This window comes from Podarcis filfolensis (genome assembly GCF_964270895.1).
Source record: "Podarcis filfolensis genome assembly, chromosome: 8".
NCBI classification, from domain to species: domain Eukaryota; kingdom Metazoa; phylum Chordata; class Lepidosauria; order Squamata; family Lacertidae; genus Podarcis; species Podarcis filfolensis.
In genome coordinates this window covers 19330266-19354334 of record NC_139611.1, presented here as the reverse complement: position 1 = coordinate 19354334, position 24069 = coordinate 19330266, and the positions used below count along the sequence as shown (strand labels likewise).

Below are 24069 nucleotides of genomic sequence, written 5' to 3'. Positions count from 1 at the left end.
GAAGAACGTTAAGACGTTATCAAGAGGGCCGCAACTTTGCATCAAACTAAGCATCAAGCTAAGCTGCTTGGGCTCTGTGCTGCAATCTCAGTTTTACAGAATAAGCTTGATCAGGTCAAAAGCCCACCTAGTCCAGCACCCTGCTCTCACAGAGGCCAACCAGATGCCTCTGGGAAGCCTGCAAACAGGAACTGAGCACGACTCTCCACTCCTCCATTAGTGGAGGTACAATGCAGCCATTGTGACTGGTAGCCTTTGATTACCTTCTCCACCACAAACTTATCATTACACAGCTGAATGCCGTCGTAAGCTGAAGACTGCTAGATGAACCCCTCGGTCTGATCAATCTGGGACCGTGCTCATCATTTCTTCTAGTTCTGGTGTTCAGTGGGTGAGTGACACTCTTAAACATCGACAAAACAGCCTCACCTATAAGGGGAGCTATCAGCAGGCATACAGGGGCCTCAAGATTAGATCACCAAGGAAGGGGACAAGATCCTAAGGGGTCAAAGTGGTGTAGCGCCTGCCCTGTATGCAGAAAGTTCCAGGCTCAAACCCCAACAGCATCTCCAAGTAGGGCTGGGGGAAATTCCCTGCATGAAACCCTCAAGAGCTGCTGCCACCCAGTGTAGACAATACTGAGCCAGCTGGACCCATGGTCTGACTGCATAAGGCAGCTTCCTATCTTCCTAACTCCCCAAACTCTTGAATCGGGACTGAAGATGCTCAAAAGCTACAGAATGTTGACTGGGTGGGGTTGGGGTTTTTTTTGAGAGATGATGGAACAGAGTGACTGCAAACCTGAACAGAGAATCATAGAACTGTAGAGTTCTATGAATCACAGCTTCCGAATCCCTTGCAGAGGGTCATCAAACCTGCATTTAAAAAACTCCAAGGAATAAGAGCTCGCCACATCTATGGAGAGTCCACCCTTGTGTCATTCTAATGAAGTCCGACTTGCGTTTCATTAATGCATCACCATCTCTATCCACCTGCTTTATGAAGCAACCCATCAAGTGGGTGAAGGGTGTGTGTGACAACTTACCAGTCTGTGTTATCCTGGACTGCCAGTCTTCAGCTGTTGTACCACCAAGGGCTGTCTCCTCTCTGAAGCCTTCTACTAACTCCACACCTCCTCTTGAACCTCAGATGGAGAGGAGCAGTCGGCACCTCCGCATTTTTGCAAAGGGGAAGAGAAAAATAAAGTTCCTCCCATACTCTGTTTCGTCTTGAAAAGTCACAGGAAGTGGAGAGCGGAGTCAAAAGCAGCCTGCAAGCTGCATGCACAGCCAGCGGTGTGGGCACTGGCCCCCTCCAAAGGCACATCAGGGCCTGTTCAGATTAGGGCACCTCGGTCAAAGCTGCTGGGCTGAATGCAGCTCCCTTAGATCTCGGCTGGGGCCTGCCAAGCGTTTAAAAACAAATAGACCCACAACGTAACTGGCTGTGTTTAACTATATAAATTCTTTATACATCATATAAACACAACTCTTTTCACATTATCTAGTTGAGTAGAAGCAATTAAGAACAGGAAATACAAATAGATCAGTTCTTATATACGTAATGTCCAAACAGAAGCTTTTGTGTTCCACGTATTAACAAATCAATCGGTGGTTGTATAAAGAATTTATATAGTTAAACACAGCCAGTTACATTGTGGGTATATTCGTTAGTTGAATTTACATAACTATTGGTTTGATAGTGTTGTGTAAGGCATTTAAAAACAAGCACACACACTCTTTCCAATCAGTTTTGCAGTGCTCAGCCAGGAACCCAAAGCTGAGATTGACTAAGCCCATGGTGGGCTATTAGTAAGTCACCAGCAGGTTGCATTTGGGTCACCCATTGTGCAGGTCAGGAATTGGGACCGCAGATAATACAAACCGCTAGTGCTGAGTTTCTAACTGGAAGCTTCGCCTTATCTAATCTAGTTTATCTAATTTAAACTATTACTAAGATTATCTAACATAGCTGAACTAATTTGGCAATCTCTTCTACCCCAATCTTCTAGACAAACGATGATCAGGAAATGTGGTCCACAAAACAGGATATAAAAAAACAATTTCTGCAAGATGCTAACAGTAGCTGCTTATTTTGCACAATCAAAATCAACATATAGCCCATTTATGTGGCACCCACATGGCTTCATGCATGCTATCTTGCTGTAATCCTCATAACGGCTCTCGAAGCTAGGCCAGTGAGGATCGCATCAGTTCTGCAGATGAGGCACAAATGGCTTTGAAGTGAATGACTGCCAAAAATGACCCCCTGGCGAGTTCCTGGCAGAGGCAGAGCTTAACCCCAAAACTGAAGCCACTCTGCTGCATCAAGACCTCACTGGCCAGGCAAGGCCCAGTCCGCCTCCTGTTACCGAGACAGCCCTCTCCTGTGTTTCCAGGCTTATCACTAGGGACTAGTGTGTTGTTCTAAAAGAATCAAGCAGAGATTCTCAGGATGTCATGTTCTGTCTTACACAGCATAAAACAGCCTGAGGTTCCAGTTCAAGAGCTTTGGGTTCAAATCCTGGTTCAAATGTAATTGCGCCCTAAGCACACCCCCACCCCAAATGTCTGGATATAGTTTGTTTTGTAGAGGTGGGATATTGAAGAGTGTTCCACGTATGTATGTGAATAGGTTTAAAGACATGTGGCCACATAACAGGAAAGAGGGTGCTCTCCTCCCCTGACCTCTCTCTGTTCCAGTCATGGGGAGTTCAATTAGGCTGCCATTCTGATTCCGTTTCGCTGATCTCCAAGTCTGCAAAGAGAAGAAGAGGGGAAAGACAGGCCTAAAGTAACTTGGTAGCACTGGGAAGAGTCCACAGTTTGAATTTCAGCTCTGCCACAAACTTGCTTGATAGCCTTAGGCAAGCCTCCAGCCTCCCCTTCTGCAACATGAGAGATGAGGATACTGACCTTTCTTGCCGGATTGTTGCACAAGCTTATTACAACTTGATGCCCAGGAAGAGCTTCAAAGTTCTATACAAATGCACCCCAATTTTGCAAATCACAACCAATCTTCAAGCGTATTTTCCCACCAGCCTTGTTTTCAAAACAGTGACAAAAAGAAGCAGAGCTCCAGTTCTCCGAGTGGCTTAATTCTTTACAGGGAACTCTGGGAATTCTTAGGAGACCCCCCCCCCCAAGCTGCATCTCTTCAGTACCCTTAACAAACTACAGTTTCCAGGATTCTTTGGGGAAGCCAGGACTGTTTGAAGCAGTATGATCTAAACAAATAAAAAAGAATCTAAATATCGTCTAAAAATGAGTTTGGCTCTGCTTTAAATGTATAGTGCAGCTGGGGCCAAAGAGGGAAAGGAAGAGTCCCTCTATCCATGTTTTCCACACAATGCAGACATTTTTAATTACTCTTCAACATTTCCTTCTTTTTCTCCTAAGTTAAAAATCTTGAAAGGCTTTAGCTTTCCTCAAGGGTACTCCTCTCCCCTCCTGTGACGTCCAGCAACTGATGATTTGGTTCCCCCTCCCCAGCTTCACAATACCCTTTCTGAGATATGGAGACTGAAGCTTCCTTATATACCAGGTGAAACAAAGTTTCCATATTATCTAATGATTGGCAGCTGCTCTCCAGGGTCTAGGGCAGAGAGGTCTCTCCCTCCTCTGCAACCTGATCCTTTTTAATGGGAGATTTTTATTTCATGTAAGAGGATCTCTGCCCCACGTCCTTCAAATGCAGGCACACTGCAGCTTGTGATAATTAAAATCCAATTCATCACCCTGACACCACAACAGAGAACAAAAACAGTTTGGATTTTCCACCTTGCACACCAACGGATGTTTGGCTGGCATGGCTTAAATGCCTGCCTGAAACTCCCCTGTAGATTCTGCCTATGTCTCTTGGGGGGGCTGACAGTTTTAAGGGGGGGGAGTGTTACTGAAAGCAACACATTCAATAGCCTATTGACTTTGCCATGTTAATTCACATCACAGAACCTTCAGAACACAAAATAATTCCTCAAAGAAATCCCAACTTTTAAGAATTCCTTGCACCCTACAAACACCAGTTCTCCAACAAAGTGTGGTGATAAACAGCACCACAGGACCTACTTCTTGCCTGAGATGCTCTATCTGCCTCTGAGCTGGACCACTTCAGACAGGGGCAACCTGATGGCTGTGTGATGCATGCTCAGTTTTCGATTCATCTGCCTGCGCTTGAGACAAGTCTGCACAGGGTCTGGGATGCTGAGGGTTGCTGAGCCTGGGACCTTCTGCAGGCAAGGCTACTAAGCTAAGGATTCTGCGCCCCAGAAGCAAATGGGGGTTCCCAGACTAACCAGCTTCGCAGTACTCCACATCTTTGAGGAAGAGTCCATCGGGCGGCGCAATGGTGTTGTTGGGGTAAGCCATCAGGTCCCTGATCTCCAAAAGCCTTTGCACCTGACAAGGTTCGAGGCGGCCCTGGCCGACGGACACCAAGACGCCAACCATTCTCCGCACCTGGCAAGGGAAGGAAGGGGAGGGTCAAAAATCAATCCAGCGTCAGACAAGTCCCACAATCTGTACCTGTTAGGTACAGGGGCTGTATCCCTTCTAAGTCAAGAGTCAACTCAATAGGATGAATCTATTGTTAGTCCTTGTCCAAGTACAGTGGTACCTTGGGTTACAAACGCTTCAGGTTACAAACTCCGCTAACGCGGAAGTAGTTGCTCCGGGTTCTGAACTTTGCCCCAGGATGAGAATGGAAATCGTGGGCCAGCGGCACGACGGCAGCGGGAGGCCCCATTAGCTAAAGTGGTACCTCAAGTTAAGAATGGACCTCCGGAACGAATTAAGTTCGTAACCCGAGGTACCACTGTAGAGCCATTTAAATCAATGGGCTTAAGGTAGTTGTGTCCATTCACTTCCATGGGTCTGACTCGGCATTATATCCAACATTAGACCTGGTCAGAGTTGCTAGACCCATTCAATTGTTTGTTCATTCAAAAGCTTTCAGGGCAGTTCACAGAATAAAATACAAGATAAAACATAGAAAATAATTAAAACCAAAAGAACAGAACAATAACACACACACCCTTCTCACCGTTATATTTAAAGGACTGTAGGATATTAATCAGCAAAAGCCATGGAAGTGAATGGGCATGAACAGCCAATGGAACGCTGTGCAAATGGAATGTGCATTTTATTGACTTACACAATTAAGACTTTTGGCTATGTTCTCGATTTCTTAGGATCCCCGCTCTAATAATGACAAACCTCTAGGCCACCAGACACCATGGGACTCTAGTTCCCATCAACCCCAGCCAACAGCCAGGGGGGATGGGAGTTGCAGAGCAGCACCATCGGGAAGGCTGTAGGCTCCCCATCTCCCCAATAAATAAATAAAAACTTGAAGAATGGCGGTGGTAAGACAACAAACATTTAAACAAATATTGACATTGTCCCAGTGGATGAAAGAAGAAAATAAGCTTCTGACAATTAAGAGAGCTAGACGACACCAAGCCAGCTGCCTCCATTGGTTCTAGCTTGCCAGTTCTGAATATGCTTGGGAGCAGTTTTCTGCATTTGTCTGTCTAGTCTAGGAGGGGTCTGATTCAAGGCAGGGGGTTAAACAAAACCTCTGGGGTAGAATCTGCCCCGAGCAGCCACTGCCAAGGACAGGAAACAGTCACAGACATTGCTTCCAGGGCTTTCCATTGCTGCTTTAATGCCTTTTACAGTTCTTGCTCAGCTGTTGAAGTTCAGTGGGTTGCCTTGGCCAGGCCACTACCTTTCAGACTGGCCCACCTCGCATGCTTGTCGTGAGGTTTGGCAGCGGGTGGGGAAGGACGACGGAGTCCCCATCTTGAGCCCCTAGGGAGGAAACAACTTGAAAGAAACAGGCCTTTTCCTCCGACCCAGCAGAGCTGCTTTTATAAAAAGGTCACATGGGCCAAAGAACCAGGCAGCGTGAGCCTGTTAGTTTCAGAAAGGAAACTTTAGTTCACTGCTCTCTTTCCTTTTGGCAGGAGGGCGGAGGTGAGCGAGTGTGTGAACACCTCTGGTGTCACCGACTTCTGCCCTTGCAGACTCTTGTGGGTGGACCACAAGCAGAGCCAAAATCCCCCCGCCCCATTTTCCTGCAGCAGGATGTCGGGTGGGTAAAAGAAGGAAGGGTTGAGGCTCAGTGGGAGAGTTATCTACTTGGCAGAGGATTCCAGATCTGCAAAGGATCCCAGATTCAACCCCCACCGTCTCCAGGCAGGGCTGGGAATGCTTCCCTGTCTAAGCACGTGGAGAAGCGCTGCCGGCCAGTGTAGGCAACACTAGTGAGGTGCATCTGTCTCCCTCATCACTGACTCTTAGGAGAACTATAAGGGCATTCCTGTTTCCTATAAGGGCTGGAAGATCCTGGCTGTGGCAGCCTTGGGGGGTAATGCTTTTAGATGCTTAGGTGGTTTCTAAATATGTTTTTATTTCATTTTGAGTTGGGACTGCTTAAACGTTTTGATGTCGCCTGCCCTGGCCTCCTTCGGGATCAAGGGGAAAATAAAGCTAATAAAGAAGTAATAATGAAAGAAAGAGACAGCTTCCCACGTGTCTTCCTGGAGTTGGCAACCGTCTTCTTGGAGTTTGGATCAATGGATGTTGGTCAGAGCGTGGTGCTGATAACGCCAAGTTTGCGGGTTCGATCCCCATATGGGACAGCTGCATATTGCAGGGGGCTGGACTACATGATCCTCAGGGTCCCTTCCAACTCTACAATTCTCTTATTCTATGACTTGCAGCGGTGCAGTGGCAAAGCGCAGGTCCCTTCCTGATAGCCACGGCCATGCCCCCTTCTAAAATTATACAGTGATTTTATAATCATGCATCATCATCATCATCATCATCATCATCATCATAATAATAATAATAGTTGCATTCCAACAATCAGTGCACATCTCCATGTGTTGCCTTTCTGCTAGATCTACTATTTTTTGTGGGCAAATAATTTGGAGGTCTCCAATATCCTCTTTCACAGCAACTTAAAGTTGTGTCTTCCTCGAAGGTCCACTGCATGCAACAGAACTTGCCCCCCGCTCCCTTGAAACCAAAGCCTTTTGTGCTTCCAGTGTTCCTAAATGCTGAGCTTTGGGGCATGCATACTCTTGGGCGTTCTTCCTGCACGCCTTCTCCAGAGGGACCCTAGGAGCCAATCCCCAGTGGCTGACTCACCTCCTTTCACTTTGATTGGCTCCAATCAGCCCAAAACATGGGAAGACTTCTTCTCAGTGCCCAAAAACCTTTCTTTTTGTGCTGATTGGGCGATTCTTGGACCCAGGAGACAGAAACCACTACTTCACAGCTGGTTTGGTGCCATTCCCAGGGAAGGGAGGGAGGGAGACGTGTCAGCTTGGGACCTGGGAGGTAAAGGTAAAGGGACCCCTGACCATTAGGTCCAGTTGTGACCGACTCTGGGGTTGCGGTGCTCATCTCGCTTTATTGGCCGAGGGAGCCGGTGTTCAGCTTCCGGGTCATGTGGCCAGCATGACTAAGCTGCTTCTGGCGAACCAGAGCAGCGCACGGAAACGCCGTTTACCTTCCCGCCAGAGTGGTACCTATTTATCTACTTGCACTTTGACATGCTTTCGAACTGCTAGGTTGGCAGGAGCAGGGACCGAGCAACAGGAGCTCACCCCGTCGCGGGGATTCGAACCGCCGACCTTCTGATTGGCAAGTCCTAGGCTCTGTGGTTTAACCCACAGCGCCACCCACGTCCCTTAGGGTTAAACCACAGAGACCAAGACAAACCTGGGAGACCTAGGTTCAAATCCCCACTCAGCCATGGGGCTCATGGGGTGGCCATGGGGCCAGTCATTGCCTCTCAGCCTACTTTACCTCACAGGGTTGTTGTGAGGATAACGGGGAACAAGGTGGTGGTTCTGTGTGGGCCTCCTTGGAGGAAAGGTTTATGAACCTATGAATGAATGAATGAATGAATGAGAGAGACTGTGGAGGTGGAAATGAAGGTGTGGAACAACAACAGCTCAGACAAACCAAAAATAGCAGCCCCCCTCTGTGAGATAACTTGGAAGGAAAAGGATGTGGTTCCATTTGCCTCCCCTGCAGCTGCCCACATTCAGATGCAGGCTGTGGAAATCTGCGAGACGGCAGCTTTCTGGACCCTTCAGGAGGTTGCAGTTTTGGTGTATTTGCAGGGGCTTTATATACTCTGCTCTCCCACCCGGGGAAGGCTGCCCAGAGCGGCCAGTAACTAAACATTTCCTTTATAAATGTAAAACCCCAACCACCGCCACCAAATTACAGTCCTCCAAAAGTTCAAGGAGGGGACAGCGGATGGCAGAAGAAGAGCAGGCCCTTTTGCATGCAAAGAGCACAAGGCACTCTGCGTAGGGCTGGGAAAGACTCCCACACAGCTGCTGCCAGTCAGAGTAGATGATAAGGAGCACATGGGACAAATGTTCTGACCTAGAGTAAATATAGCTTCCTGGGGGAGCATGCCAGATCTAAGGCTATGCGCATAAATTCCTAGCAATTAAGGAGGAAGGGGGCCATGCTGCTCAGTGGGTGGAGCATTGGTGCTGCATGCCTAAGTTTCAACCCACCACATCTTTAGGAAGGGCTGGGAAAGACCCCCTGGAGGTGGCCATAGGAACACTGGAAGCTGGTTTATTACTGAATCAAACAACTGGCCCATCTAAGCTCAGTACAGTGGTATCTCAGTTTACATACACTTCAGGTTACAGACGCTTCAGGTTACAGACTCCGCTAACCCAGGAATAGTACCTCAGGTTAAGAACTTTGCTTCAGGATGAGAACAGAAATTCCGCCGTGGCGGCACTGCAGCAGCAGCCCCATTAGCTAAAGTGGTGCTTCAGGTTAAGAACAGTTTCAGGTTAAGTACGGACCTCCAAAACGAATTAAGTACTTAACCCGAGGTACCACTGTATTGTTTACACTGATTGGCAGCAGCTCTCCAGAGTTTTCAAGGCAGGGAGTCTCTCCCAGCTGGGATTGAACCCGGGACCTTCTGCACACAAAGCAGATGCTCTGCCCCTGAGCCACAGCCTTTCCCCAAGGTTGGCACAGATGAGACTGAGCTAGATGAGCCAGTGTAAGGCAGATTCCGATGTTCCTCAGGAGTAACTGCAGCTCAGCGGCACGCAGGTTCAATGCCTGACATCTCTGGCCAAAATGACCAGGTAGGAAAGATACTTGACTGCAGCTTTCAGCAGTCCCAGCCTCTAGGATGATTAACAGCTGGAGTCCAGCAACATCTGGAAGGCCAGAGGTTCCCCTCTCCCCGAATACTGCAGGGTTCTTGGGGGAGACACAGGCCAACACAAACAGCACTTCTAGCATACACCACCAGAGGGCACTGCCCTCCTACACTTTGATGCTTCTATTCAACATTTCCCATTTAAATCTCTCTCTCTCTCTCTATTCATGCCATGCATTTAAAGCACATGGCTTCCACTCAAAGTACTTTCCTCCTTACAGAGCTACAATTCCCAGTGCCCTTAAACTACAGTTCCCAGCATTCTTTGGGGAACTATTTAAATGTGTGTCAAGCGCACTTTAAATACATAGTGTGGATCTGCTGTTTCCTGCCTAGGGTGCTTTGGATCTGTACTTTATCTAACCAAGGGCAAACACTGATGCCCATTCACCAAGTACTGACATGCCACAGCGTGGGCATAAAACCAGAGGGGGGCAGCAGTGAGAAGACTGTCAGTTCCCTTGAGTTTCTGATCCAGTGTAGATGTTCCATTTAAAGAGTGAAATAAATCTCAGCCCTTCGTTGGATGAGGCAATGAGGCAGCGTTGCATAGACACTTGCCTCAAAAGAAGATTTTGCACCTAGGCCCTGCAATTCAAACCCTGTGCCCAAGGCAAGCTGGACTCTGCAACCCACACCAGCAAATTACCACGCACCCCACTGTATAATTCGTCCTCCGTGTTTGCATTCTTGTGGTGTAAGTGCAAAAAGGGAGGCTAGTGCCCTACAAAGCATAGGAAACAATCAAGAGGAACAGAAAACATTTTTATTTTTTTTTAGTTGGGGCAGCAGTGGGATCTGTCTGCAGAGCTGATGGGAGTACTAGAGAGTCATGCCCATCTCAACTTCAAGCTCCCAAACTTTCTACAGCAAATGCCATTGATCTAAGGAACTGCCTATTCTGGGCTAAGAAAGCAGGGGAAGCTACCACCTGCCACCATGCAAGGACTCTTTCATGAAATGTGCTCAACATGGAAACTACCAGGCTGCAAAAGGGAGAAGCTGATGGTTTGTGTTATGTCCAACAGCCCTGACATGGCAGCTATTTTGCGACAGGCACTCACAGCACCCTCTCAAAACTTTAAACATTGGCCCCCAAAAGACCGCCGGCCCCTTCTTTAATCCAAGATTAGGGACTCCTACAACAACACAGGTGGTGTTGGGATGCGGGTGGTGCTGTGGGTTAAACCACAGAGCCTAGGACTTGCCGATCAGAAGGTCGGCGGTTCAAATCCCTGCGACGGGTTGAGCTCCCGTTGCTCGGTCCCTGCTCCTGCCCACCTAGCAGTTCGAAAGCACATCAAAGTGCAAGTAGATAAATAGGTACCGCTCTGGCGGCAAGGTAAACGGTGTTTCCGTGTGCTGCTCTGGTTCGCCAGAAGCAGCTCAGTCATGCTGGCCACATGACCCGGAAGCTGCATGCCGGCTCCCTTGGCCAATAAAGCGAGATGAGCGCCGCAACCCCAGAGTCGGCCATGACTGGACCTAATGGTCAGGGGTCCCTTTACCTTTACCTTACAACAACACATTCCAAGTCCTAACACACACACACACACACACACACACCCGTAGAAAAGTGAACTTGGAATCTCTGCTGCATTCTTTCTCCTAAATATAAAGTACTATTCTAGTCCTTTATATTCTGAATGAGGGCCTGAATTAAAATGGAGCAAAGAAGGCTGTCTTACACCATGCTGGAGCGTTGCTCCATCTAGCTCAGTACTGTCTGCACTGACTGGCAGCAGTTCCCCATGGTTTTCAAGGCAGGGAGCCTCTCCTAGCCTTACCTGGAGATGCTGCTGGGGATTGAACCTGGGACCTTCTGCATGCAAAGCAGATGCTCTGCCACTGAGCCACAGCCTTTCCCCAAGTTGGCACAAATGAGACTGAGCTAGATGACCCAGTGGTGGCAGCCACCGGATACGGGGATTAAACCAATTCACAGCAAGGGATCGGTCTAGCAGTACTGGTCACAATGGTTATGTAGAACTTCCAGGTTCAGAGGCAGTTTACAGGGAAGCAGCAAAGGGAGTGAGTTATCACCTTCGTGTCTTAGATTCCCAAATCAGGATCACCAGCTCAACAACATTCTACAGTTCATAGAGTCGTATCCAAAGATCACATAGCACAACTGACTCCCCAGAGCAGGATCTGCTGTGCCACCACACAGAGAGACCATCTGATGAAGCCTGCTTCGTGTGCAAACTACCAGGTCACAATATGGAGAAGGTGTTCAGATCAGGACCCAAAGATACCAAGCACTGAGTATAATAAAGGTAAAGGGACCCCTGACCATTAGGTCCAGTCGTGACCGACTCTGGGGTTGCAGCGCTCATCTCGCTTTATTGGCCGAGGGAGCCGGCGTACAGCTTCCGGGTCATGTGGCCAGCATGACTAAGCCGCTTCTGGCGAACCAGAGCAGCGCACGGAAATGCCGTTTACCTTCCCGCCGGAGCGGTACCTATTTATCTACTTGCACTTTGACATGCTTTCAAACTGCTAGGTTGGCAGGAGCAGGGACCGAGCAACGGGAGCTCACCCCGTCACAGGGATTCGAACCGCCGACCTTCTGATTGGCAAGTCCTAGGCTCTGTGGTTTAACCCACAGCGCCACCCGCGTCCCTTAGGATAATAACGGAGTGTAAAAACTGGATTCAGGCCAGTTTAAAGCTGACTTTTGTGGGGAGTTAGCTTTCACGGTACCTGTTTGTAGAGAAAAGAGGGGGCCGTAAACTCCATCTCCCAAAACCTCAGATGGCTGGAAAAAAGCAAAAGGGGGGAAAAGGTTAGAGATAAAACGATCAGGATGGACAGAAGGAAGCACTTTTTCAACACTGTGCACTGTTCAACTCTGGAACTCGCTTCTGCAGGATGGATTTTTGCTACCGCTCTGGATGCTCCTAAGACCTCCTGAAGAATGATGTGGGCCCATCAGCTGACAGGCAGGAGGAGTGCATCCTTCTGCACCCAGTGGAAAAAAAGACAAAATCAGTTTCAAAAATGAGTTTCCCAACTGTTGCTTTGCTAGAACAAGGCATGCTCTCGCTGCCTATCAGCTGACTAGCACTGAGGGCGCACCTTGCTCCAACAAAGAAGCTCACCGTAAGCATGCATGTGGGGCAGGTGGGTGTGCTAAAGCCGGATTTGGACTGCGGGCTGGAGCATCCCCACCCATGTTGTCAGGCCAGATTGGTGGCAACGGACCAGCTGTTTTGCGGGGCTGCTTCTCCACCATCTCGCCGGCCCTGATGAAGAGTCAAGAGCGTTTTGATGCCCAGCAGACCCAGCAGCGCCCTTCACCTTAGCAGTGAGGGTCAGGAATGGAACCTCCAGGGACAGAGGCAGTATACCTCTGACCACCTGGGCACAAGCGACAGGGGTACAGCCACTGCCTTCATGCTGGGGGCAATCCGATGTATGCAGGGCAAGCTTCTAATAAACCAAGCAGCTCAGAAGCCACTTCAGCAACATATTTTAAGTAGGAGTGGACGGATCTTTCGATTTCTACTCCGTGCCACTTTCATATGTGGAGTTGATACTTTTTAGTTGATTTTCACGTGTAACAATTTATTTCTTGCTGCATTAGAGGATATTTGGACTAGCTGTTCACTAGGTCTCGCAGTACGGAATTCCTTGTGTATTTTTTCGTAGCTGATTATTATGGGTAGTGTTTGTTTTGATGCTAAAGATGTTCAATTTAGTTGGTTATTCTGCCTTACAGAATTTGGCAGTCGTCTTGGTTTTTGTTTTGTTTTTAAAGATTAAGATGTTTTCACCCAGGTCACAAACCATTTAGAGACGTGTTTAAATATACCTTTGGAACTCCCTGCTCATTAATATCAGGCAGGCGCCTTTGCAGTATCTTCTTCGACACCTGCTAAAAACATTTCTGTTTAGACAAGCCTGCCCAGTTGTTGATATGAACTTTCATCTGTTTCTACTATATTATCAATTTAGATTTTCAAAAGTCTTAAATTATTGTTGTTAATTTTTCCTATTGGTAATAGTATCATTTTATCCTTTTTGTAAATCCCTTTGGGGCTTTGTTTTTCAATCTTTCAAGCAATTTATAAATCTTATGAGATAAATAATACAAATAAGCAGTATATAACTTGTCCAAGTGGACAATAACTAAAATCCAGGTCGGATCCATCTCATTTCTGTATATAAGGGTGCGTTATTTTGAAGTTAATATTCACACTATTTTTGTATGCCTTTTTCAAAAAACATTTCCGTACACGTTCTACCATTTAAAAAACACCAAGACTTCAGATTTAGCAAGCATTTTGACATATTGTCTGAGAAGGTAATGGCAGAACTCATAGACGTGCATATGTTAAAAAGTAACTGCTTTCTGACCAGCATGTTAAGTCCAGGAAATGTGAATTGGGGCACTTTGCTTTAAAAACAAAAAACTGCAAGTCAGATGAAATACTTGAACGTTCTCAATTTTTTGAGTGCAGTGTTTGTATAATCTCCTCTGGCAAAAAAAATGAAAATGAAAATCTGGGTCCGTCTTAAGGCAGAAAAGGAACTCACTGGATCTTTGTAAGTGGAGGCTGGTCCATCAGGGCAAAGGGGGCAGTGCCCCGCCAAGCGCAATCTGGCCAGCCACCACCTGCCTGATTTCTTACAACCCGTCCGCTTCCACCTCCTTTAAGTTTCAAGTGTTGTCCTTGCAGAACTCAGCAGGGAGGAGGATGGGGACACACCTGAGTTGGCTGAACCAAACATTGGCTCTGGCGCCACCTACTGTTGGACTCCCTGCCTTCCTCTGCACCAGTTCCAATGGGCACCACCCATCTTTTGCCCGTGAGAGCGTTCGTTATGCTCAGGTCCACCTTGTGCAGGTTTTCCAGAAACATCTGCCTGCTCACTGTGAGAACAGGATGCTGGGCTTGACAGGCTGTTGGCCTGACCCAGCAGCCAGGCTCCATTAGCTATATATTCAGTGGTACCTCGGGTTAAGTACTTAATTCGTTCCAGAGGTCCGTTCTTAACCTGAAACTGTTCTTAACCTGAAGCACCACTGTAGCTAATGGGGCCTCCCGCTGTCTCCGCGCCGCCGGAGCACGATTTCTGTTCTCATCCTGAAGCAAAGTTCTTAACCCGAGGTACTATTTCTGGGTTAGCAGAGTCTGTAACCTGAAGCGTATGTAACCTGAAGCGTATGTAACCCAAGGTACCACTGTACTGTACTTTTCCGTGTATAAGACTAGTTTTTTTTCTTTAAAAATTATGCTAAAAAGTAGGGGCTGTCTTATACATGGATAGCGCATAGTGCAAATTTCTTAAATTTGAGTCCCCAAAAATAGGGGACGTATTATATACGGAAAAATACGGTCTCTGTGTCTGTGTGTGTGCCTTACACAAATTGTTAAATATAAATCTTTAAACTTGTCAGGCTGGCAACACTTGAACAACAAATATTATTCACAAACACCTCCAGACGCCGTCTGCATGAAGTCCCCACACCTCTCAGTTTCACAGTCAAGATAGAAGTAACTGAATAACCAGCCAACTGCCAATTTCCAACTGCCACCTCCTTTCCCCAATACCATCTATTCCTTGTGAAATACATTCCCAATGAAATTACATTACAAATACTAACAGGCTCTTCTTTTTTTGGGGGGGGGGAATTGGGAACCGGGGTCAAGGCCCCCTGGAGTCTGCTTGCGTGCGAGAACAGAGGACAGCGGCCCAGATTAAGGGCTCTGGCCTGCTTTTAGTGACTCACAAAGAGCCCGAGGCCTCTGCCTAAATCTCTCAGTGACCGAAAATATAAGCGATTCAGCCTTAATGGGAAGCAGGCGCAACAAAGCGCGATCGATAGGCTGCTCCCTCCCGCCTCCCCGCTTGCGAGGAGAAAGGATTATGGTTCCACTTAAAATCCTTCTTAAAAGCTGGGAGGGAAACGATGGGTCCAAATCTGCGAGCCAGCAAAGAGCACCCCAAATCTATCTTCGGCCTCAGTGCTTGGGATTAATCTGCCAACAGGGGTCTTTGTTTTTTTCACAAGGCGAATTGGGGCAGGCTGTAAATTGGCAAGGTGTATGAAAGGCCGCTGTCGCCGTTTGTTGTTGTTTAGTTGTTTATTCGTTTAGTCGTGTCTGACTCTTCGTGACCCCATGCACCAGAGCATGCCAGGCACTCCTGTCTTCCACTGCCTCCCACAGTTTGGTCAAACTCATGCTGGTAGCTTCGAGAACACTGTCCAACCATCTCGTCCTCTGTCGTCCCCTTCTCCTTGTGCCCTCCATCTTTCCCAGCATCAGGATCTTTTCCAGGGAGTCTTCTCTTCTCATGAGGTGGCCAAAGTACTGGAGCCTCAGCTTCAGGATCTGTCCTTCCAGTGAGCACTCAGGGCTGATAACCTTCAGAATGGATAGGTTTGATCTTCTTGCAGTCCATGGGACTCTCAAGAGTCTCCTCCAGCACCAGAATTCAAAAGCATCAATTCTTCGGCGATCAGCCTTCTTTATGGTCTAGCTCTCACTTCCATACATCACTACTGGGAAAACCATAGCTTTAACTATACGGACCTTTGTTGGCAAGGTGATGTCACTGCTTTTTAAGATGCTGTCTAGGTTTGTCTTTGCTTTTCTCCCAAGAAGCAGGCGTTTTTTTTAATTTTGTGACTGCTGTCACCATCTGCAGTGATCACGGAGCCCAAGAAAGTAAAATCTCTCACTGCCTCATGGATCACTGCCTTGCCGTGGCAAAGGGGCTTGAATAACTCAGAGAAGCTATGAGCTATGCCGTGCAGGGCCACCCAAGATGGACAGGTCATAGTGGAGAGTTTTGACCAAACGTGATCCACCTGGAGCAGGAACCGGCAAGCCACTCCAGTATCCCTGCCAAGAAAACTCCATGGACAAAGACAACAGGCTGCCACCGTTAGCTCTTGACTTTTGTTCACCATCCCCAAAAAAGGATGTAGAGCAAGCCTGGCCAAGTTTACTCCCAACCTAAGTCTTACTTTGGACTGAGGGGCTAGAAGTAGTCACTGCCTGCAGAACCAGCCTTGAGGACCAGTCATTTTATTTTTTATTTTTTTTAAGCCACCACTTGCTTATTTGTGTGGCTGGGTTGCCAGAACAACCCTTGAGGACAAATAACTTAACAAAAAACCCACCACTTGCTCATTTGCAGAACAATCTTTAAGGATGCGTTACATTTTTACTACTATTACTAATAATAATCCACTGTGTGTTTATTTGTGGGGAGGGTTTGCCAGAAGAATCTTGAGGACTAGGAACTTAAAACAAAAACGGAAACACCACCACCATGGAAGTCAAAAGGTTTACGTTTTATGCCGACTTGCAGGATTCATGGCATGTTGTTTTCCAGGCCTCCCGCTTCTAACAATTCAGCCAAAAATAAATAGTGCTGACAAGGGAGAGGGTGGGATAATAGGTCTGTAATCACCTAGCATGTGATTTCATGAGGGAGGCAGCTATCCATCCTCTCTCTCACTGGGCTCTTTCAGATGGGTTTTTAAAAGAATGTGATTTCCTCGCTCAGCAGTCTAGGGTGGGCTAACAGAAAAGTCAGCAAATCTGACAGCGTTTAAAGCTCAGAGGGTTTCTAGCAGTCAGGGAAACCGGGCAGAAGGCACAGCCAGGTGGTAAAGCTTCGCCTGGACTGTACCACTTCCAGCAGCGCCATGGGGGGGGGGGAGAGAAAATATGGTGGAGACCAAATCCGCCCCCTGCCCTGAATTCATCATTCCATTCACAGGCAACATTTGGGGAGGGGGCATTCCACTAATTGTTACTTTTTCACGTTGCTTCATGTTGTTTCATGATGCCAGCACCCTGGTAAAATCTACCCATGCCAACACAAGGAAAATATAATTTATTTATTGTATTTCACAAAATTTATATGCCACTTACAAAATTTATATGCCACTTACAGTCATACCTTGGGTTACAGATGCTTCAGGTTGTGTTTCTTCGGGTTACGGACCACGGAAGTACTGGAACAGGTTACTTCTGGGTTTCGGTGCTCGCGCAAAAGCATTAAATTGCGCTTTGCGCATGCACAGAATCGCAACCCGCGCGTGCGCAGACGCGGGTTGCAAACGTGCATCCCGCACGGATCACGTTCGCAACCCGAGCATCCACTGTAGTTTAAAAAAAGCCCTAAAACTAAAACCTCAAAGCGGTTTCCAAAAAGAATGAAATAATCAGTTTTTAAAATAATAATAATAATCCCCCTTTAAATATATCCATTGAGAGAACAATGAACAAGAACATCAGAAAATCCCTGTTGGACTGGGCCAAAGGATCTGGTCTTCACAGCAACCAACAAGATGTTCATCAGGGAAGCTTGAAAGCAGGACCTGAGTGCAACAACAGCACTGTCCAATTTGTGATTCCCAGAGACTGGCATTCAGGAGCATTTCTGCTTCCAGCTGTGGAGGCAGAGCATAGCCATCGTTGCTAATAGCCACAATTTGTCCCATCCTCCATGAATTTGTCCCATCCACTGCCTGCTGCGGGAGTGAGTTCCACAGTTCCACTATGCGTGAAGAAATCCTTTCTTTTATCTCTCCTGAATCTTCCAGCCATCAGTTTCACTGGATGCTCATGAGTTCCGAGTGTTATGAGAGAGGGAGAAAAAAAGTTTCCTCATCCACTTTTCCCATGCCATAAATATTTCAAACACTTCTACTACTACTTGCCCCTTACTCCCCCTTTCCCTGAAGTAAAAAGTCCCAAATGCTGCAACACCACTTAAGATTGTAAGAAACCAACAACCTCAAAGCACTTCACAAAAAAACGAGGAAAGATTGGTTGTTCTCTTAATCCTGAAACTTTTCCAGCCCTACAATATCCTTTTTTCGAGGTGAGACAAACCACACGCTCCTTTAAAATATCCGTTCCTTTCTGGCCTGAATCAGCTGAAAGTTGGTAGTAAGTGCTGTTTACTGATAACAATTATTTTATTATTTAACAAAATCTATACATAGCTTGACTGCTAAAAACAACCCCAAAACCTCAAAGTGATGTACAACCGCCCTCCAAGAAAATCAAGAAAAAAATTACAATAGTTTAAAAGATTCCAAATGTTAAAATACTTTGAATGGGTTAAAATCCACATCAACTTTCTAAGCACCTGGGTGATAGCTGTCAACTTTTCCCTTTTTTAAGGGAAATTCCCTTATTCCGAATAGGATTCCTCGCAAGAAAAGGGAAAAGTTGACAGCTATGACCTGGGTAGGTTTGTCTAAACTAGAATTTTAGCAGGTGCCAGGAAGAGGGCAGTGAAGGTGGGTGCCTGATATCATGAGGCAAGGAGTTCCAAAGTGTAAGCGATGCCACATTAAACGGTCACATAGCCCTTACAAATGTGGAACAGGTGTTACATGGCACTTGCAGTAATGCCAATGGATAATGGAAACAATGACCTTGGCTAGCGTCTCTCCCTCCATGGAGGGTCTTCCACCTGTGTGCGAAGCCCTCGCTCTGAAATTCCTGGGTTGCACAAGAGAGCCTGTAAACACCCACCCGCAATTCCATGACTATTATTCAATCCGTTTTCGGATCACATGGAGACTTTGCTCCGAGACAGCTGGTCTTTCTCCCACAACCTGGCAGGGCCCAGCGGGCCCAGGAAAGAGAAACAATAGGAATCGTGTTGGTTTTCTCTTTTTGAAAATGCAAGATTCCTCACTCTCCTCCCCACCCGCCTCCAGCATCCTGTTCAAACGGTTGGCACCCTTAACGCTCAATTTTCTTTGTTTATTCTGAACAAGAATTAATCTGCCTTTATTGGGCGTTATGGGATAAGCTGGGGGGGGGTGTGTGGAGAGAAAGGCAATCTGTTACGAAGGGTTGTCCTACGCAAAGCAGACCCGCTGAAATTAATGGGCACAATTCACTTAGCTTGGTGGGTTCTCAATCTCTTTTCCTCTGGGCCACACTTTCAAAATAAAAAAATTTGCTCGCACCACACCAGTTTTGCTCTGGGGCATGTTAAAGGGTACGGGGGCACCATCTGCGTAACAAAGACTACCGCAGAGATATCAAGATTTTTGAAAGTAGGGGTTCCATGGGGTTCTAATTGTAGAGACAAGCTCCTAGTCCTGAAGGACGTGGTGAAGAAATGTGAGCAGCGTTTCGTTCAATCTCTGAATCTAAGAGGTAGGTTTCAGCAGGGGCTGCTGGCAGGCGGGGTGGTACTTCAGCACCACAGACAGCTCCCTGCCCCTCTACTCCCCACTCCTCTTCCCAGGCATTCTGCCTTGACAGCTGCTTCCTCCGGCTCCTTCTTTGCCAAATAAAACAGACACGTCCACACAACTCCTTGAAAGATCTCCTCTTCTGAAAGCAGGGCAGACAATGCGGGATAACCTTGGGAACGCACTTATCCTTCGACACGGCGAGAAAAAAGGCCCCAGCATTATAGTAATCCAAGTTCGTTTTCCTTCTTTTTCCCCCCTCTCTCCTTTCTCTTTCCAACAATGTGCTTCCAAGTAGAATTACTCCGTGTCCTTCCAGTTTCAAATAATCCTCCTATTCTCCCCCTCCCCGGCTTTCTCGCTTCCCCTTCGAACAATGGAGTGCGGCTTCCGAACCCGGAGTCTTAAGGGCATCTGTTGGAAACAGGCCTCGAGCAGGGGAGTTGCTAAGCAACTCTGAAGAGGGGATTGGCAAAGTCCCATCAAGAGGAGCATCGAGGCCATGATCCTGAGCTTCGGCACTGTGTTGCGCCGTAATGGGCTGTCTGTGGCCACCTGTTTCTGTCCACATATGCTGTCGAGGGACAGGAGCTGGGGAGCAAAGATGACTGAAAGGGAGTTCCAATGCTTCCAATGAAGGGTTGTAGCTCAGTGGTTAGAGCATCTATCTATCTATCTATCTATCTATCTATCTATCTATCTATCTGTTGGTCTCTAAGGTCAAGGGCTGCAATCAGCTGCACGTAACTCGGCAGTAGAGCAGCTGCCTTCATGCAGAAGGCCCTGAGTTCAATCCACAGCATCTCCAGGTAGGTCTCCCGCCCAAAACCCTGGAGACCCACTGCCAGTTAGAATTTTCAGCTCTGCATCAGTAGACAGTGGAGAAGTGGGCTATTGATGAAGGTCCATAAATAGCAACACCTAGAGGTCCCGGGCCCTAAGGAAGTGAAATTAGCCTCAACCAGAGCCAGGGCCTTTTCAACACTGGCTCCAGCCTGGTGGAATGCTCTGCCTCATGAGACCAGGGCCCTGCGGGATCTGATTTCTTTCCGCAGGGCCTGTAAGACAGAGTTGTTCCACCTGGCCTTTGGCTTGGAATCAACTTGATCCCCTCCCCCTCTTCCTTTTCCCCTTCTGTGATGGAACTCCTGTCTGGGGACTTCCCTGGCTTTTTCTGGCCCACGTAGGACCAGCCTGGATAGTTGGCCTTGGTGAAGATTTGACGTTTTCATCCCCAAAAAAGTTTTTGATTTGAGTTCCTAACGAAATGAGGCTGCATTTTAATGTTGTATTTTAATCTTGTTTTTAAGTTGTATTTCAATCAATTGTTTTTATACCTGGTGTTAGCCGCCCTGAGCCTGGTCTTGGCTGGGGAGGGCGGGGTATAAATAAAATTTATTTATATTATTATTATTATTTCATAAGAGAAAGTCATCACTCACTGATGGATTGACAATCACTGATGGATTGACTTCCTTCCATGAAGAGGGTCCCGGGTTCAGGACTGGGGTGTCCCCTGCCTGAAACCTTGAGGAGCCGCTGCCAGTCAGTGTTGACAATACCAAGACAGATGGATCAAGGGGTCTGACTCTGTATAAGCCTTGCTGGGTTCCTGTGGGAGGCGTGAGAGAGGCTTCTCAAATGGAGAACAGAGAGAGCTATGCGTCGGAATTGACAGACCTACGTTTAAAATTGATGGACACAACTAACTTGGGTTGGTTGATTTCAGTGGGTTTAGCCTCGAGTATCCTTTTAGTTCAGTGGTTCTCAACCTGTGGGTCCGCAGATGTTGCTGGACTACAACTCCCATCACCCCTGAGCTCTGGCCTTGCAAGCTAGGGGTGATGGGAGTGGTAGTTCAACAACACCTGTGGACCCACAGGTTGAGAAAGGCTGTTTTAGTTGGAAACAACCCAGAGCAGCACATCTGCAACCCTGCCATGGCAAGGACACTATTGAACTGGGTGGATTGAGGGTCTAACCTGATGCAAGGGACCTTTCTTTGATCCTATGCCCTGCATTCCTCCTGCAAAAGTGATCAGCAAACAACGGGAATAAATTGTTCAAAAACAGCAAACAAGCAAGCAAACGATATAGAATTAATGGGTCATATCCAACTAACGCTGCACACACCCCAAACATTTAAAGCATGTGCACACCCAAGAATCCTGGGAACTGTAGTTTGTTAAGGGAAATTGGCACTTGGAAGGGTAAACTACAGTTCTCAGGAATTTTTTTAGGGGGCTGTTGAGGAGATGGGCTTTAAATGCATAGTGCGTACACAGTCTACGACCTACTCAGAGCAGACCCATTGAAATGAATGGACCTCAGTCATACAATCATCAAAGCGGAAGGGACCCTGAGGATCATCTAGTCCAACCCCCTGCAATGCAGGAATATGTAGCTGTCCCATACAGGAATTGAAACTGCCACCTTGGGGTTATCAGCACCACGCTCTAACCAACTGCTATATCCATTCATGTCAATGGACCTACTCTGAATAGGGCTAGCACTGAATGCAACCCATTATTTTATTTTTAATGGGTCCACTGAACCTGGCCTCCCACCATAAGACCCCCCAGTGATGTTACCTGTCTTTGCTGTGCTCCGAGAGAAAGCCAGGAACAGGTCTGACCTCCACCCGTGAAAGGCTCTTAACCGGGTCTCGCTTGGGGAGCTCCGCAGAGGCTGAGCGAAAGGTGCTGAAGTCGTGGGTGCCCAGCAGGAAGGCTGCTGCCTCCTGCATGGCCAGCGGGTTCAGATGGCTGAAGGGAGACAGGGAAAAGACTCTGAGAACAGCGAAGGGACATAGGGAGCTGCTTCACAGAAGGCGAGATCATCTAGGCCACGGTTTCCCAAATGTGAGCCTCCGGCTGTTTTTGGACTACAACTCCCATCATCCCTAGCTAGCAGGACCAGTGGTCAGGGGTGATGGGAACTGTAGTCGAAAAACAGCTGGAAACCCAGATTTGGGAAACCCTGATCTAGGCCAGCCTTATGCCAGCCTGGGGGTCCTCTGGTTGTGTTGGACCACAACTCCCATGACTCGGCTGGGGCTGATGGGAGTTGTGGTCCTACCATAGCTGTCAAGCGTCCCTTATTTGGTGGGACAGTCCCTTATCCCAGCGCCATGTCCCGCTGCTGTCCCTTATTGATGATGTCCCTTAAATTTCCCGGGTTTCAAAGGAAGCAGCTCCTCTCCCTCCCTCCCTGCCAGCCAGGGAGGAGGGAGGCTCCAACTGTGTTGCTTGGCTCTGTTGCTCACCCAATAAGGAGTCTAAGAACGACTGGGGGTGGAGCTTGCATGCCTTGTGCCAATCAAATTGGCCATGTTGCCTGGGGACTCGCCTTTGCTCAGTGCTTCCCAGCGGAGAGGTGACAGTGGTTTTCCTTACTGCATCCCCTTTGCCGGGTTGCTGCGCTATGGGAACCACCACTTGAGGCTTTGTTTGGCTGCTGGTTGACTAAAATCCCTTATTTTGGCTGCTGATCCCTTATTTTCAAATCTGTAAGTTGACAGCTATGGGTCCTACACACCGAGAGGGCCCCAGGTCGAAGAACATCTCAAATTTGTTGTTGGACTACAACTCCCATCATCACTGACCACTGGTCCAGCTAGCTGGGGATGCTGGGAGTCCAACAACAGCTGGGAACCCAACTTTGAGAAGCACTGGCTTAGTGTTTGAGCATCTACCTTGCAAGCAGAACGCTCCAGGTTCAATCGCCAGCATCTGCACGCAGGGCTGGGAGAGTCTTCTGCCAGAAATCCTAAAAAGCAGCTGCCAGCCAGTGTAGACAGCACCGAGCTAAATGGGCCAACGGTCTGGTTCTGTATAAGGCAGCTTCCTCTGTTCCTCTAACGATTCTGCAGTATATAAATCAGCCTTAAATAAATAACTCAATAAATAGTAGGCACCCAGTGCCATTGATGTACCCAAGTCCCTGACCTACAGGGACGCGGGTGGTGCTGTGGGTTAAACCACTGAGCCTAGGGCTTGCCGATCAGAAGGTTGGCGGTTCGAATCCCCGCGACGGGGTGAGCTCCCGTTGCTCGGTCCCTGCTCCTGCCAACCTAGCAGTTCGAAAGCACGTCAAAGTGCAAGTAGATAAATAGGTACCGCCCCGGCGGGAAGGTAAACGGCGTTTCTGTGCACTGCTCTGGTTCGCAAGAAGCGGCTTAGTCATGCTGGTCACATGACCCGGAAGCTGTACGCCGGCTCCCTCGGCCAATAAAGCGAGATGAGCACCGCAACCCCAGAGTTGTCCGCGACTGGACCTAATGGTCAGGGGTCCCTTTACCCTGACCTACAGATCCCTCAGTGTCACAAACTCACCCTCGATACGTTGCCCAGCAGCGGTTCCGCTCAAAGACAGGCAGCTCCAAATGGTGAGAGCAGCCGGTCGCCACCCGGTAGACGTATGTCCTCGACCGGGCCGAGAAGCGGGCGTGGAAGGTGCTGGGGACACGACGAGCACCCAGGATGCTGTTGAGAGAAAGAAAGGAGGGTCCTTTTCCGAAATGTAGATGGGGAAGTGGGTGTGATTTAAATAGCAAAGGTCTGGTTCCCAGGATCAGTTTGCATGAGCCTTATGTTCTAGAAGGTTTTGACCTTTAAAGCCCTATGTGGCCAAGGACCCACCTACCTACAGGACCGCCTCTCCTG

The 24069-nt window shown here is 47.9% G+C and overlaps 1 protein-coding gene across 7 annotated transcripts in view; it reads right to left on the bottom strand.

Annotated features, from left to right (window-relative positions):
- PUSL1 (pseudouridine synthase like 1) overlaps positions 1-24069 on the bottom strand; it is a 102710-nt gene that overhangs the window by 9997 nt on the left and 68644 nt on the right. For 3 of the 7 annotated variants that reach the window (XR_014551657.1, XR_014551659.1, XR_014551661.1), the window contains 5 exons: positions 23740-23889; positions 21997-22170; positions 11923-11977; positions 4295-4457; positions 1046-2757 (listed from right to left, as the gene is read on the bottom strand). Coding sequence is in view for 1 of the 7 variants with exons in the window: in XM_083628883.1 (XP_083485009.1) it covers positions 2714-2757; positions 4295-4457; positions 11923-11977; positions 21997-22170; positions 23740-23889 (586 nt within the window). In the remaining 6 variants the exon portion in view is untranslated. Of the gene's footprint in view, positions 1-1045; positions 2758-4294; positions 4458-11922; positions 11978-21996; positions 22171-23739; positions 23890-24069 lie in introns of those variants that run through there. The other 4 variants (XR_014551658.1, XR_014551660.1, XM_083628883.1 and 1 more) reach the window with 4 other exon arrangements.